Below are 17,306 nucleotides of genomic sequence, written 5' to 3'. Positions count from 1 at the left end.
TATGAAGCGCATTCATTGACTCCACGCATTTTAATCGGCATAGCGATTCTAATCAATTACGTTTGTTTACGAGATAGCGGTATACGCTTTTCGCTTACTGGTAGTTGAAGAGTCGTTTCAAGGCCGCCTACCTAGCTAAGCGTGGGCCTAGGACCAACAGACAATATTTGCCATATGCCCATGCGAGGCAGGCGTATGTTACATTGTATTATCGTGCGAATAAGTTTGTGATCGTGCTTTGAAAATAGGTAGTGTTATTTATAATTTTTATTTTGTTAAATACTTGTGTTAAATTTGTGTCAAATTGAGAGGTTTGATAGGTTTGATAAAATAGAGAGAGACTGTAAGCAGTGTTATTTTGTGATAATTCAAAGAAATGTTGTTCGTAACAATATTTTTTAATAATAATTATTAAATACGGCAAGAATAAACCGATAATTTCTCTAAAACCCATAGAGAAAAAAAACTGTGTTCAATTGGCTTAGGGCGTGTGCAAAAGTGTTTAACATAATAGTAATGAATTGTTTATTTGCAAATAAAGTGGTACCTTCAGTCAACTGAATGGTAGAGAGAGTGAGCTTAGAAGACAAAGTACAAACTTCAAGTATTCTTATAGAAGCTAATTATTTCTAAAAAATAATAACGGCGAAGTAAAGCTTCTTACAATTATAAGCAAAAACTAACATATATAAATATTCAAAAACACAATTTGAATTCAAATATTCTAACAAAGACTATAAAATTCAACCTTGAAGCCGTAAAATCAAGCAGTAATAAATCATTGTACGGTTAATTCATTATCTAAAACACGTACATTTGTTTTATCTTGTTTCATAAACAACTGTTTTATATGACCTTAAATTTATATGATATACTAACTCGGAAAATGTTCCATTTATACATATGGATGACATTTCGAAATTATTTAAAATTTTAATTATAAACGTTCAGTAACACATATTAAATCGCTAAGTACTTTTACTATATCCAAAGTATGAATCGTATTCGATACAAGATATATATTCTTCTACAGTTTCAAAAATCTTGCAATCAGAAAAAAATATAATATAAATTAATATTAGATTAATATATCTATAATAAAATGGCAATAATATGGTGGTGGTGATAATATTATCTATGATAGAATGGTACTTCAACTCAACCACATTTCACTAGATATTTCAGAGTGAAAAGTGATACGCGAAAGCGATAAAAATGGAAGAGGAAAATGGAGTGAATCAAACGCAGGCGCGTAATCTTCTGGGACAAAAAACACAAACACCACAGAGAAGAAAAGACAATGCACTCACGAAAACCTTACGTTCATGTAAGTATTGCATAAAAAGTAGTATAGCATTAAAGACGTAAATTATACTTCGTTCAGTCTTTTAATTTAAAGCATTCGGGAATTAAAGAATATCTTACTGAACCAGAATTAAATATAACGGAATAGCACCTAAAAATTGTACTTAAACAAAGGAGAAAAATACAGCTTTCATACATTGTATGTTCAATTATCAAGGCAGTAACAAAAGTTTTCTTCAACACTTGAAAGCCTCTTCTTTAGTGTTAGGTCAGGTTTTCTTTCTTTGTAGTAGATTGTAATCTCTTACACATATAAAATATTTAAATAAAGAACTTACTTGTGTTACAGAACTACGAATTTTTTAAGGTATTCAAAATATAATAGAATTGACCATTTGCAAGATTACAGAGCATTTAATGCTCAAATTTGTATAGCGAAATCTTTGTTGTGTTGTTAGATATTTACAGGATTTATTAAGAAGTTATCAGATTCAGAAGATCTTATTGTAGATTCGTCGAGCATACGTACTAATCCATTGGTCGCACGTCCGAAGTTCGAACGCATATCCGAGGGTTCAGAATACTTTACACCAATGCAGTATGGGTGTTAAGCATTCTGTCACTGTATAAGAATCCACATAAACATCCACACAATTTTTTTTAAAATATTTGTTAACAAAAAGTATCATTCTCGTGATATGTTCAAAGAACTGTAAAGTGCTAATAATTATTTCATTAAAAACGATTCAGGGCAACTAGATAAAATAAAACAAATAATGGCATAATGGTAATTTTTTAATACGTTATTATTATTACGATTAATGTGTTAAACCGACAGATATAAAACCCCAAAAATACGCATACAATTGTTGTTAAATATTTATGTAATCAACAATTTTGCATGACAATGTTAATCAGCACTAAATTTTATATTCAATTGTATCAAATATTTACAATCAAAAAAATGCGTCAATAAAGTTATAAAATGATTATCAATTTGACTATAATAAAATATTATCAGCCATAACTAGGCTAGCACTAATTCGATATGTCTAGTCGCTGTGCTTGCGACTTTACCTGTGTCAATTCCACCTGCCTGATTTCGAAACATTAGTTCCTGGAATTAGCATAACTAATTAATTAAATAAACTCTTCACTATTAAGAAAACAATTACAAAAATATGTATGTCAGATTTCCCTTGAAAATACAATAATTGTAATATATTTTCGTTATAGACGCACGTAAAAATTATGATAATGTTGTGGAACACCAAAAACTATACATGTTAATTATATGTTTTGTTAATACCATCTTGGCCACATCAACGCCTGGCGCTCCACAACACAGCTCTTTTAAAAGCACTTTCTGCCGCGCATCACCTCTTTGTGGAAGTAGCTGCCAGTAAAAGGTTCCAAACCGATACGATTTAGAGGCTTTAAAGAAACGTTCCATTCCCTGAAAAATGGGCACTATTCCCGCTAAACCCCGGCATTGTGTCCATGGGTGGCGGTTATAACTTGATTCAAAGTGCAATATCCCATTAAAAAATCCCAGATTATAAGAGTCATATTTAAAAAAATCCGCGCAAGCGCAAAAGTATTTAATACAGCCAATACAATATAAACGCCTTATTAGCAGTTAAACACCAACAATTAAAACTAAACAAGAATATTCTCGTTTACAAAATTTTAAGATCTCATATAGCGACGTATTATAATACTTACGTTAGAAAAGAAATTGGCCAGCTCTAAAAATAAATATTCCAAAAATAATTATTATTTTAGGCTGCTACATACCACAACGGTACATTTTGGGTGTTATGGGTTTGTTGGGCGTCTGCAATGCGTACACTATGCGTGTATGCTTGAACTTAGCTATAACACAAATGGTAAATCGCACAAAGTCCAGTACAGACCATTTCGATCCCGACGCCTGTCCCAACGACGAAATCGTTGGAAATGCAACTGCTATTCTTAAACCAGTAAGTATATAAAAATATATTTGGCTATTTTTAATAGGTAATCATAATAATTTATTAGAATGTCTTTGGTTTAATATTTAAAAGCACATTTTTATCATTTTACCTTGTGATTTTAGTCCACGAATTGGTTTATAATATTTGTATAATAAGGATTATTAAATATACTTCACATGTGTTTTTTCAATTATCTGTGTTACATCTAGCTTTTTAGCGCGTTGCCCGGAAGAGGTGGTGCGCTTACATTGGATTTATTTGTTTCTCCACTTAATACTACTTACTACAATAAAATACTGTTTTTGTATCACCAAAACATCGCTAAGTCTCACTAAGTCGCTTGTTTAGATAGCTGTACCTTTATTGGTTGTGTGTAAATAATTATAAATAATAGATAAACCAAAAACATGGAATCATAAAAAAAATCATGAAACGATTATCAAATCAAACATAAGGTATATAATACCATATGTATTTGGTATATATCTGTTTTCCATATATATTCAGCCCATATAAAAGGCAGCTTAGATTCATAATTGTTTTTTCCGGTATTGGAGGTAGGAAACTGCTATTCAATATCGGAAAACCGGGGAAGAATATGATGGATAGGCTGGGTTGAAAATTAAATACTAAATTGTTTTAAATACGATTAAAAGTTTTGTCGATTATTGTTAACTCAGTCATGTATGATCAGCTGTGACAATGCAAATAAAGGCTGCTCTCACTCAATATTAGACGTACAGAGAAAAGTACTATTTAATTTGGTACCAAAGTGTGGATTAATTAGAAGCATTTAATGTATATTTCTTTTTTACTGACGTTCATAAGTGTACCTATATAAATAAATGATTTTTGACTTTGATTTTGGATACTGAATTCGCGTCAGTTCGAACAGCCAAAGTCAAATTTTTATTTATATTTAATAACGAGTTTGGGTACAATGTACCAATAACTATAGTCGTTATGTATAATTTCTTAATATCCTAATGAAAGAATAATATTAATAAAAAACTGTGATACAAGAACAAAAATATCGTATATATGAGATTTTCACACGAATATTTTTATAAACATGGCATTTTATTTATTTATTTTTATAACATTTATTTACTTTATTTAAAAAAAGAACATGTTTTTATTTTCACATGGTATGCACGGCTGTGGCTGACTTGTTACTCAATATTGTATTGGCCAGGCCGCCATTCACTAATTTGATTTTCTTTGTATATGCATAGAATACTGTATGCAAAATATAATAAATTTAAATAAGAACTATATCTGAGAAGGATGGGGAAGTAGACCTTGTCCATGTAAAATGTATGAAATAAAATTTTATCCATGCATTAACACAATTTTCATATTGGTTCATATCATACCTTTTCAAGTCATTATCGTACAAAACCATTAACAATGTTAACTTTATATCGTCGTACTTTTGTGTCTGCGGAATAATTGTTGGTTTATTTACCAAATATGCACTAATTTCAACGGGTTTATCATAAAATTACACATTTCAGTACGCAACCTTCGACTGGGACGAAAAGACACAAGGATTAATATTAAGTGGTTTTTACTATGGATACGCGGCCACTCAAGTGCCTGGCGGTTATTTGGCTGAAAAGTTCGGAGGGAAATGGACTTTGGGTGTAGGCCTTCTAAGTACCGCACTGTTTACATTCTTGACCCCAATTGTCATTCGGGCAGGGGGTGCCACATGGTTGTTTATACTGAGAGTTCTACAGGGTATGGGAGAGGTGAGTGTAAAATCTGTTACTAACATTGCCTGAGACTTCACTTGTATATGATTCAAATAGCTTGGTTCGTGTGTGTCGGCGTAAATAATTATAGGGTATCTAAGGCGTAACTACCAGTCATCGGAATTTGTTAGATGCAGTGGGGAATAAATTAAGCTCCATATTAGTCAAAGGGCAATTATTGTATTCTGAAATCATATTAACATAATTCATACGGAATTCTAAATTTTAATTTAATAAATGGTATGGAAATGTATGTGGCGATTGATTGTTTTCTTGCTTGATTGATCTTTAACTTCTTTTGCAATTTCTGCGATGTATTGTAAGGCTACGCACGGACAATCATGACCTGTATACTGCAACCTGCAATAAATTCCGTGTAAAAATGTATTTTTTAAGTTAATTGCGCATATACACACTGAACATAGACTCTAGATTGAAAAGTTGTAGTTATAGATATAAAAGTAAGATATATGTTGTAGATGTATTTTTTGTAGGCATTATAAAGCTCTACAACTTTTCTCTCATCGTTGAGGGAGAGGTTCGTAAGAAACGTTGTTTTCTCCGAATCTATAAGTCGACTACCACGTAGTTATTTAAATTTTCGGGTTTATGGAAAGAAGAAAAAATATATGCTAAATATATATAGTCCAGACGTTAGAATAATAAATGCAATCAATTCTCATCTGTTTTTGTTAAAATAGTCATTTGTTTGTATCGTGTCGGACGTAATCCTAAAAAAATATAAAATTGATATTCCTGCGAATGCTTGACCAACCAAGAATTGGAAGCAACATTGTGGACTGGTGACTTAGTCGAAAAATAAAATAAAATTTAATAAAATATAATTAGTATAAAAACATTACCTTAGATATAAACAGACATACTTAAATATTATTCTTCAGGGTCCAACAATGCCAGCCCTTATGATAATGCTGGCACGATGGGTACCACCCCATGAAAGAGGTTTTCAAGGCGCCCTGGTGTTTGGAGGCGCCCAGATCGGGAATATATTCGGCTCATTCATGTCTGGAATACTTTTAGCCGATGGCAATGATTGGGCGTACGTATTCTATTTCTTCGGAGGCTTTGGTATACTTTGGTTCGTTTTGTGGGTAAGTTATACATTTAAAATCTAATTATAACTGTGTACTACCCGCAGAAGTGTTATTAAATGTAAACTCAGATACATCGTGTTTGGTAGCTTTTTTTAAAAGCATTGCTATTATTAATATTATTATAACTCATAAAGTACATAATGTGCGTAATCCTCAGAGATCATCATATCCTATAATATTTTATTTATAAAAGCTAGTATTTAAAAAACTCTTTTGTGTAAATTCAGAATAAACAATTGAATTTATAGTTTTAGTCATTTACCATCAAATCTTAATTTAACTTTAATTCTTTTGAAATTACTACAAACTTGTTTTACTATCAAATATCAATACATATTATATGTATGTCCATTACCTGTAGTATGATAATTACGTTATATAACCATTGTTGGTGTTTTGTCATGCCAATTTACTTTGTATATAAATTGTCTATGTACTGTGTTTATTTTATATCAAACACCTTCAGCTTAATTGGCATACTGAAAATCATCTACTAAATGATTGTAAGTACGGCACAGTAATATAAATTGTCTTCTGAACTATTGATTTGTAAATGAGTTCGAATAAAAATAATTTTCTCAGAATTAGTGCAGTCTTGATGGCTTACGTCCTTTTTTTTCTCATTTATACATATGCGTTGATTAATGTCAAATATTGTTTCGAATATATATTTCCAAAATAGCACACAAAATGTTCACAAGTAGCAGAATTTTCTTGAAACATATAGGTTAACATTGAATTGAAAATGTACCTTTATTTTTCCAGAGTCTTTTATGCTATTCAACGCCGAATTCGCATCCCTACATCACGAAGAAGGAATTAAATTACTTAAATAAGAATGTAACTACTGCTGAATCGAGTAATGCAAAGGACCCGGTACCCTGGAAGGCTATATTGCGATCAGTACCCGCGTGGGCGCTTGTTTGGGCTGCGGTAAGTAGAAAATACAATTTTAAGGTTAAGATTTTCGGATATGGGACGTTTTATATCTGATTTAACGGGATACGAATGTGCCAGTACCAGTTTTTATAATTAAAATTTAGGTTATCAAATACAAAACAAAAATAGCCTTTATTCGAGTACGAAACTACACTAACCAACATTAAGTCCATGTCATTAAAGTTGTAGACTAGTACTCGACCTCCGTCGGAGTGAAGGCCTCCTCGAAAGTCTTACACTTCTTTGCGACAATTTTCCAATTCTGACCGTTTATTCCATCGTCCCAAGTTTCTAGTGGGCATCCTCTCTTTCTTCTTCCCAGTGTGCCATCCCAAGTAAGGGTCTACTTGACCATCTATCTATCTGCCATCACGAGTACGGGAAATGTGACCGGCCCAATTCCACTTAAACTCTTTTGGATGTGTTACAACGTCTTTTATGTTTGTACGCCTTCGATCCCACCGTTTTTAACTTCGTGTTTAATTTTTAATCGAAGGTTTTTTATTACTCATTTTTAATCGACCTAAACACACAATTTCATACAGATATGTATTTATTAACAACATGCGTTTGTCTGCAAAGTTGTCTATTTAATATCAAATATAACACAGCTGAAGATTGCAATAACTGCGCCGTAAGCTGTTTTATTGGTTTCGTTTTATGGTAATACTCACGATTTATGTAAGCAGTCTCGTAGTCGAATGCCTTCGAGAGAGAATTTATTTGAATCATATAATGTAAGTTCTTATACTAATTTGCTGGCGCATTTAAGTGACAGTAAGTTAGTTAGTTATACATATACTTATAAGATATATTAGAAATCTCAGTAACTTTGTAAGATATAAACTCTAACTATAGTCATATTCTTGAGTTTATAACATGATATAAATTTAGTAATAGGTAAAATAATTTATTTTAAAAAGGTTATTAAATTGTGTACTAATATAATTTTATATAATTAAAGGAAAAGTCACAAACTTGTTTTTTAAAGTTATAACATTATTTGCCTTAACCTCGCGCATTTCCCAATAAAAAAAGTATTAAACTAAGTCACATAGAAACAGATAAAATATAACCTCTATAAATGTCTATGACTTGAGACAAAAATATTCAAATTTTTAATACTTGCGTAATCTTTACGCCTTTAGTGACCGTGAACTAACCTTGGCATATGACAATGTAAGCGAAGTACATGTACTTTTATGTATTCTGCAGTAGATAGTGTATTTAAATGGACATAAAAATAAATATATATTTACTACGAGTTGTTCAGTACTCTAAACCCTTAAGCTTTCCTAAAATAATTGAAATCATTAATAAACTTAATAATTATATTTAAATAACGCTCAACGTCTCAATTATTATTTTAATTTAATAATAAACTAATTTCTCTTTGACTTGAATTGAATAAAATTATCAAATTCGTCTTAGTTACGATAGTAATTATCGCATAATGTAGTTCTGGGATTATTTTCATCAAAGCACGAAGGCTAACTGGAAAAACTAATCTGCCCCGAGTCAAAACAGTGGTAGGGATAAACTTGAATGTTATAGTTATTTTAAAGCTACAAACAATACGCACATACAGCTTTATTCACAAAACCTTACTAGGTTAATGACTCAAGAAATCCGGTTGTAACTTGAGTGGGCGCAACGCAATCGTATAATTATCTATATTGCAAAATATACCCAAACGTTGTTCACGTGGTACTAATGCCCTATCATAAAATAAAACTCGTCTCGGATTATAGAAATAAGCACTGACCATTAAATATATTTAATTACGTCTTATGAATACTCTACGGTAAGAGTACAAATAAAATATAATTTAATATCTTATATTTATCGTGAATACATTTTACTACAATAAACGGTTTTTTTTATTTAAATATGTAATCAAACAATTAAATCTTTCGATTACATTTTTTAATTTGATAAATATAACTAATAATCTTAATAGATTTGCTAAAAATCTGTTTAAATTCGAGACTTGACATTTTTTTTTAATTTCTAGAATAATTTTATCTTAATATGATAAAACTACTCTGTCCTTAATACTTAATTTGAAAACATATGAGGCCAGTTAAATATTTACAAGAATAGAAATCAATCCTAAGAAACAGCAACTGTCAATTGTTTTTTTATCTTCTACACTCAAACAAAATATTAATCAAGCCGTTATCATAATTTATTTGACAGGTCGGCCACGACTGGGGCTATTACACAATGGTAACAGACCTACCAAAGTACTCGCACGACGTTCTCAAATTCAATATTGCAACCACTGGAGTCCTAACCGCATTACCATATATTGCGATGTGGCTAAGTTCCTTTGTATTTGGTTTCGTTTGCGACATATGTATCAAGAAAGGCTGGCATACGATCAAGACTGGGAGAATCATTCACACAACTATTGGTAACTAAAATTCCATTCCGGAATATTTGGTATAATATTTTAAGTATAAAGACGAATATAGTTTGTAAAGTAAATTTATTTTACACAATATTTAATGGAAGATAAGGTCGTGATTTCTCTATAGGTTCTTTATACCGTAAATAATTATCTCAAAACAAATTTATAAATAAAATAAATCAATGGCGCTACAACCTTTTAGGTCTGGGCCTCAGATTTCTGTATCTGTTTCATGATCGTTTGTGAATTGAATAGGCAAGTAGGTGATCAGCCTTCTGTGCCTGACACACGCCGTCGACTTTTTGGGTCTGAGGCAAGCCGGTTTCCTCACGATGTTTTCCTTCACCGTTCGAGCTAATGTACATAGAAATAAAATCCATTGGTGCACAGCCGGGGATCGAACCTACGACCTCAGGGATGAGAGTCGCACGCTGAAGCCACTAGGCCGACACTGCTCTACATACAAAACATATTTAAAGCACACAATTTTTACTCATTGAACTATTAGTAAACAAGTTCGACCACCGATGATGAGATCTCTCATTGAAATCCTGGATAAGGATTAATTGAATTCTAATATAGTTATAGACAAGGCGCCTTGTTCGTTGACTGTAAAATCTTAATTATGCGTTACGGGGACCTCAATGTACCATATCATACTTAACCTTTATGGAACCAGTAGTGGGTAGACACTTTAATTGGGGAGTTTCAATAAAGATTAGCTGCCGTCTTGGATAGTTTTGGCTTTTACACATTAAGAAAAAAGCGATTCACTATGACCACTATTGGTCACCGTGACCACGCACACTGTAAAGCACGCAAAATGTCGAAAAATTTAAATTTAAAATTATGTAAACAATTATAAGGAAATAATAAATAATACATAGCTTCAATCCGTTTAAAAAATGTTTTCTTAGTTTTAATATACTAAGAAAACATCTACATAAATGGGCTGAAGTCTCGATAAGATTCCTCATCTTTAACTTAATTTTCTATCAGCTGCTACAGGTCCTGCAATTTGTATAATAATGGCCTCTTACGCTGGCTGCGATAGAGTTGCCGCTATGGTATATTTTGTTGTGTCTATGGCTCTGATGGGAGGTTTCTACAGTGGTATGAAGGTATGTTACAATAATTTATAGAATAAGCTGTAGTTTTTGATACAACTGATCAGAGAGAGTCGTGCCTAATATAATAGTTTTTTTTTAATATTATGAAGAAAGTCTTTTTATAAAAACGATATAAATAATTTACCTAAAAGTTAAAATAACATTTAAACAGAAATATATATTTTTTTTAAATTTTTGGTTTGTTTACGATGAATAGGGAAATATTGATATCTTACATTAGAACCTAATGTTGTATCCTAGCACAGCCTTGGAATTTATCAACGAAACTGAAAGAAACACCCATCTATTGTTATATTTGATAACCGAAATCTAAATAAAATATAATTTTTCAGGTAAACGCATTGGATTTGGCCCCAAATTATGCTGGTTCACTGACATCTCTTGTCAATACGACATCGACATTCGCTGGAATCATAACACCCTACCTCATAGGATTGTTGACGCCTGACGTAAGTTTCTATGCAAAGTTTTAATAACATAGTATCGATAATATAATATAATTTTAAGTGAGGTAAATGGATGATGTAGTAAAGAGCCGTTTTAAAATACGCTAATAATAATAGACAAAGGGACTATTGACGTAAATTTTCTAATTCACATTAAAAAAAGGAAAATGCGTTTAGGGTTCATCTTGCATATGGCCCGTCATTTCTGTAATATAATGTCGATTTTGACACTATATAATGCGCATGTGAAAAGCACTCTCAAATAGAAATACCCTACAATGGTGGAGCGAATACAAAGTAAGTTTACTCGCTATAGGAGAATATATTACCCGTTATACGCGTTAGTATCCGCTAGAACACAAGAAATGTATCTTTACTACTTTCAAATAGCACGTTAGAGATCTTATATTAAACGGAATCTTTTTGTTATACAAAAAGTTATACTTTTTCATTTACACTGAAGTATATTAAGATCGTATTGAAAATCTCGTAGCAATAGTAAATTAAAATTTCAAACAAAGACACAACTTCTCAAAGCAACAATATCGGATGATATTGAGCTTCGAAGCTTTGTAAAGTGAACAGTAATCGAATGTGACTGAACTGTCCGGATAGATTTTCCAATTTACTGCGGATATAATCGGATTTTGTGCTTCTGACGTGTTCAATCCGAATTTCACAATAACCATGTTACATCTATGTAAACATCGACGATTCAGTATCATTATCGTTCGTTCATTAGCATTTAATTCTCAGTTAAAGCTTCATTAATTTTCACATGGTCTTTAGAATTTCCACATTGCCTTCCACGCTCTAAACTTGAGAATTTAAGTTAAAACTAAGTAAACTAAAACGAACGAAAATTAATCAGAAAACATAACAAGGAATTTGGTAAAAATTTGGTTGATAGCTGTGGCATAAATCTAATATTTTTCTATTTTTATTTATAAACAGAAAAATAAATCAATAGCGCTACAACCTTTATAGGTCTGGGCCTCAGATTTCTGTATCTGTTTCATGATCATTTGTTAATCGAATAGGCAAGTAGGTGATCAGCCTTTTGTCCCTGACACACGCCGTCGACTTTTTGTGTCTAAGGCAAGCCGGTTTCCTGACAATGTTTTCCTTTACCGATCGAACTAATGTTAAATGTGCACATAGAAAATAGTCAATTGGTGCACAACGGGGAGATCGAACCTACGACCTCAGAAATGAAGCGACACGCTGAAGCCACTAGGCCAACACTGCTTCTATTTTTATTTAATATTTACTTATTCTAAGACCACTATTAGATTGTTTCATTGTATAAAGTATACAATGTAACATTTTGTGATATAATGGATGAACCAATGGAAATAATCTATAGTTGTATTCCCGTGTTCGACTTTCATAACCCCTAGATTATCTTTTATAAATGTAATATTAATCGTTATTAATGACGTTATTTTCAGTCAACACTCGTGCAATGGCGGACAGCATTCTGGGTATGTTTCACAGTGTTAGTTGGTACGAACGTAGTTTACTGTATATGGGCCGATGGAGAGCAACAATGGTGGGATGACGTCAGAAAGTTTGGCTACCCAGCAGACTGGAAGCATGGTTCACTTTTACGAGATGACATCATTGAACAACCAGAAGCAGTTAAGCTATCGAGCAGAAAAGACACTGACGATGATTAGGAAAAGTTTTTAAGTCCTGCGTCCAATATTGAGTGAGATTTTGTTTGATATTAGCAGCCCAGTTTGTAAAATACGCATGAATATCAGTTATAATATAAATTATTGAAGCCATTTTTGTTTGCCATATTATAGTTTGTAATTAGAAGCACAGAGTAACCGTTAAAATAAACCTTATGAAACTGTTTTAACTAAAGTACTTATTCACCTCTGACAGTGTGTCAACGCTGAAGATGTTGATCAGTGCCTTAATTAACAATAATATTTAGTCTAATGAATAAGATATTTGGAAATGTTTTTAGGATAAACTTCCGAAATACCTTTCAATTTAATATAACACCTCAACCTTTTAATCTAAACCAGAATAGTTATATTGTTTTATCTAAAGTTCTTCCCTACCTTTTTTGTCATATGTTGTTCACGCTAAGTAGAAAACAGAGAGATCGGTTAAAGTATGTACTGATTTAGTAAAATAAATAAGGGTTACCACTGTTAAAAAGTTTTTTTTCGAAATTTCGCTACATTTGTTGCACTGAAAATCGTAACAAAAATGATGATTTTTGTTACAAGCCATGGGTTACCGCAATGCCGCTTATGAATAAAAGCTACATACCATACCCTAGCTTATTAAACTAAATCACTCTGTTTCAACTGATCTATTTTTACATAATGTGAACAACGTAGCTTAGGTGAAGTTTCATTCTCGTATTAAAGTGATTTGAGGTAATTTAGTATTCGATCTATCGTGACGAAGTATATTTTCTATAACTTATAAGTCAATTTCTCATTTAGAAATAACATTTGCGTATACTGGGCTTTTAAACTTAGTTATATGAATATTGTAATCAGGCAATTTTGTTTAAATATCATCAATTGTGTTACCCATTTTTGTTGTTATGATGTAGATAAGATTTAATTAATAAATTGTTAATTATTAAAATAAATTTGCTTAAACGAATTAATGAGAGTTTAATAACTATTTTATATGGAGTAACGTAAATAAAATGTAATATATTCGCATTCAGTAAAAGTTTTATTTACATTAAGTTTTATACTCCACACTGTAATAATGTTTTCGTTCTATGTGTCTGTGATTTAAAGAAATCATTTAAGTTTCTATTTCGCAATTTCATGTTACACAACTATACTTAAGTTGTGAAACAATATTGTATAAAATACCTATCAGCCCACCTAGTCAGTTTTAGAATTTTGTATAACATCGTTTTGTTTGTATATGTACACTGTATAATTGTTTGCATGTATTTAATACTCATTAAATTATAAATTGGTTATGTATAATTTCATTTATTCCCCGTCGTGATCAATAAACATCCACATACATGCTTCTAAAACTTTAATACCGAGATTATTTCTTGGATCATTTGTAGTTTTCCGTAAAAGAAAAGACGTCGTCGTGGCGTCTTGGCCTCAAATTTCGGTATCTGTTTCGTAATCTAAAGTTACTCCTATCTATAAAGTAGGCCCTAAAACCAACCCGGCAATTACAGGCCAATCCATTCTACCTTCAATATAAAATAATATTTATTCACGACTTGATACTTATTTACAAACTAACAATTTAATTTTTAGGCGTCAATATGGTTTTAGATCGAAAAGCAGCACTTTATCTGCTACAGTCGATCTCGTTAGTGTAATAATATCTCTAAAATATGGCGGGGGTGTAATTATTGACTAAAAAAAGCGTTGGAGACCGTAACACAACTTGTTCCTTAAAAAATTAGAATGCATAGGAATAAAAGTACATTTATTCAAATTGTATTTATCAAACAGATCCCAGATAGTTAAATTAGGTAATGCTCAGAACTACCAGTAACATGCAGCGTCCCACAAGGATTATTATTTTTTATCTATACTAACACAATTCACGCACTAGGTTTATACGGTGGAATCACTCTCTACGCTGATGACACCTGCTTATTTTACTTTTGGTTAAAATGTTCATGACATAAATGCTCTATTTACTTGGTTTTATCAAAATCTGCTAACAATTAATATTTAAAAAAAACATCGTATGTAATAAACAACAATAAACTCAACCGCTTAAAGATCAAGACATTGAATTCACTAATAGAAAATGGGAGAAATATTGGATATTAGGACGCATATTTAAAGTGGAACTATGATATACCACACATAATTACCAAACTAAAATCACTTATAGGAAGATTTTGGTCAATATCAAAATGCATTACGCAATATGTACGTCGTTTTATTGTTTAGTCAAGCCACATTTCATATATCTAATTGAAATATGGGACATGTGAAAACAAAATTTCTGACGTACAAACACTACAAAATAAATAAATTAAAGCACTATAGAATCGTAGTTATGTTTATAGCAGCTGTATCTTAATTTTAAAAAAATATCCATAGAAGATTATAATTTTAAAAATCAAACACACCACTACACGCAATATTCGTTGAGCGAGTTTGCTTATCTTGCCGAAGCTGCGTACAAATTATTTGAAGAATTCTATTAAGTATGAGAGTCTTCATTTATTTAACCAACGGCGGATAATGGCAACGTGTTTCTCGTTCGTATATATTAAGTTTCTCATGTAAAGAAAATACTAATTTGCAATGAGAAATAAAGTTATTTAAACATGATTCATTTGTCTTTTCTAATGGGCAAGTCAGAGATCAGTTTTATATATCTGACATACGCCGTTTAATTTCTCGAGTCTGCTTAATTCCTTACGATGTCTTTAATCGTACGAGCGACTATTAATTAAATGCACTGGGGCATATGCAATGGGGTTTTAACCTACAACCTCAGAAATGAGATTCAACCGCTAAAGGCACAAGGCCAGCATAAAGCCATGCTTTATATAATGAAGTATTATATATTCATTTCTCTGTCAATCTTCAGCAGTGAAACACTCGCAGTTCGCAAGAAGACCTTTCGCTTCTATTTCCTCATGAATACAAGGAGTCAGATGCCCTTAGACACCTGTCGGAATTACAGTATACTGATATGGAGCCTTTACCTGAAGAGTTAGTAGACCCATCTGGTTCACTCAAGGAGGAATTCACATAAAATCGATTATTTTATTATTACTACAGATGGCTGATGTAACTAACTTTTATGCAGTCAAGTCAGAATGAAATAGATTTCAGGCCACGACCAGTAAAGATATAGAAGTCTAGCTTTTTTTCGGAAAAAATGGCTGCCACATCGGGATGTACGATTTTCACATTTAACAAAGCTCCATTCCTGAATTGGATTGAACACTCATAAAAACGTGTTTCATTGCATATATAATATTGCATCTAATAGAAAGCTGAAAGTAACGCCACTTTCAAAATCACGCATGCGTGTACGCACACTAAATAATCGGTAATACAAGCAGTTTTTGGATTTGGATATAATCAATGTTTCAGAATAGTTTTTAGTACTTCATCTTCGAGGTTAAGTAGGTTTTAAATGTTTTACATTTAAAACCTGCAAAATTTACATGCAAATGTATCCATTTAATTTTTTCGCAAATAATATTTTTTTATATCCTATACATGGTACTCTTTCTCATCTATGACTTGAACGTATATGAATGAATTTACTTACGTTTATATTTTATTATTTATCTGTTTTTATTTTAACTATTATCTAAGTATAATTAGTTATTTAATATAGTACTATATAATGCAAAGTTGAATAGAAGTTAGTTATTCGCTTTCTAAAAGTTATTTTACATCTAATAAAATATCAGGATAAAATACTATATAATATTTAAAAAAGCCTATTCATTCTGGACTGTTTGGGTAAAGTCGTAGGGGAGGGCGCTACTAAGACACATGGTCGGAGCATACGTCATGTAAATCACCACGTTTATAAAGAAGATTATTTTTTAAGGAATTTGTTGATATAAATTTAAGTATAGCAACATCTAGTAGCAAGTAGCGAAAGTATTAACGATAACATGGTTAAACAATACTAACTTTGATTTGTTTTTATGCTATATACCGTAAATATAAAAAATTTTCCTTACATTAAATGATATAATGGAATTCTGATTATTAGTGTTGTAAATGTTTAGAAAATGAAAAACGGCTTAATGTAGAAAGTTGCCATAATTTTGTTGTTTTATATATTTATTTACGAGGTAAGCTCCGTTGCTCTCTACTCATCGTCGCATTCGATGGAACCACTGAGGAAAGCTGTGGGCCCATTCTTCCAGTGGCATTGGTCAAGCAGTGGGTCTCTTCTATGGCGCTTTCGTACGCTTTCACCGCATCTTCAGGGCTCGTTAAGCGAAAACCTCGAATTTTGTCTTAGGAATAAATGAAAGTCGCAAGGCGCCAGATCAGTACTGTATGGCGGATGACTTATTATCTCGACACCTGCCATAGTAATATATTTAACAGTCCGTTTTACCAAGTGTGCTGAAGCATTGTCGTGGTGAAGAAGGTCCTGCTTCAAGGGCGCTGCTGTCGATTTTTTTCCAAGGCAACAGCAAACAGCGAATGGCGTACCAATCTGCAGGAACTGAACTGGAACAGGAAATTCTATCTTCTAGAACAACTGTCGCGA

General features: G+C 31.9%; 1 protein-coding gene across 2 annotated transcripts; it reads left to right on the top strand.

Moving 5' to 3' along the window:
- Positions 1 to 97: 97 nt before the first annotated feature.
- LOC123717173 (putative inorganic phosphate cotransporter) lies at positions 98 to 14,047 on the top strand. Of its 2 annotated transcripts, none has more exons than XM_045673042.1 (10): positions 98 to 248; positions 1,177 to 1,327; positions 3,091 to 3,287; positions 4,799 to 5,035; positions 5,941 to 6,150; positions 6,919 to 7,086; positions 9,292 to 9,508; positions 10,505 to 10,626; positions 10,968 to 11,084; positions 12,533 to 14,047. In XM_045673042.1, the coding sequence occupies exons 2-10, from the start codon at positions 1,216 to 1,218 to the stop codon at positions 12,758 to 12,760; spliced, it is 1,608 nt and encodes a 535-aa protein (XP_045528998.1). In that variant the 5' UTR covers positions 98 to 248; positions 1,177 to 1,215; the 3' UTR covers positions 12,761 to 14,047. The 2 variants fall into 2 exon arrangements, with proteins under 2 accessions (XP_045528998.1, XP_045528999.1); XM_045673043.1 differs by lacking the exon at positions 98 to 248 and adding an exon at positions 383 to 591.
- The last annotated feature ends 3,259 nt before the right edge of the window (positions 14,048 to 17,306 follow it).

This window comes from Pieris brassicae, chromosome 12, assembly GCF_905147105.1.
Source record: "Pieris brassicae chromosome 12, ilPieBrab1.1, whole genome shotgun sequence".
In the NCBI taxonomy this organism is placed as follows: Eukaryota; Metazoa; Arthropoda; class Insecta; order Lepidoptera; family Pieridae; genus Pieris; species Pieris brassicae.
Note: the sequence above shows the minus strand (reverse complement) of the source record. Positions and strands in the feature narration are given on the sequence as shown.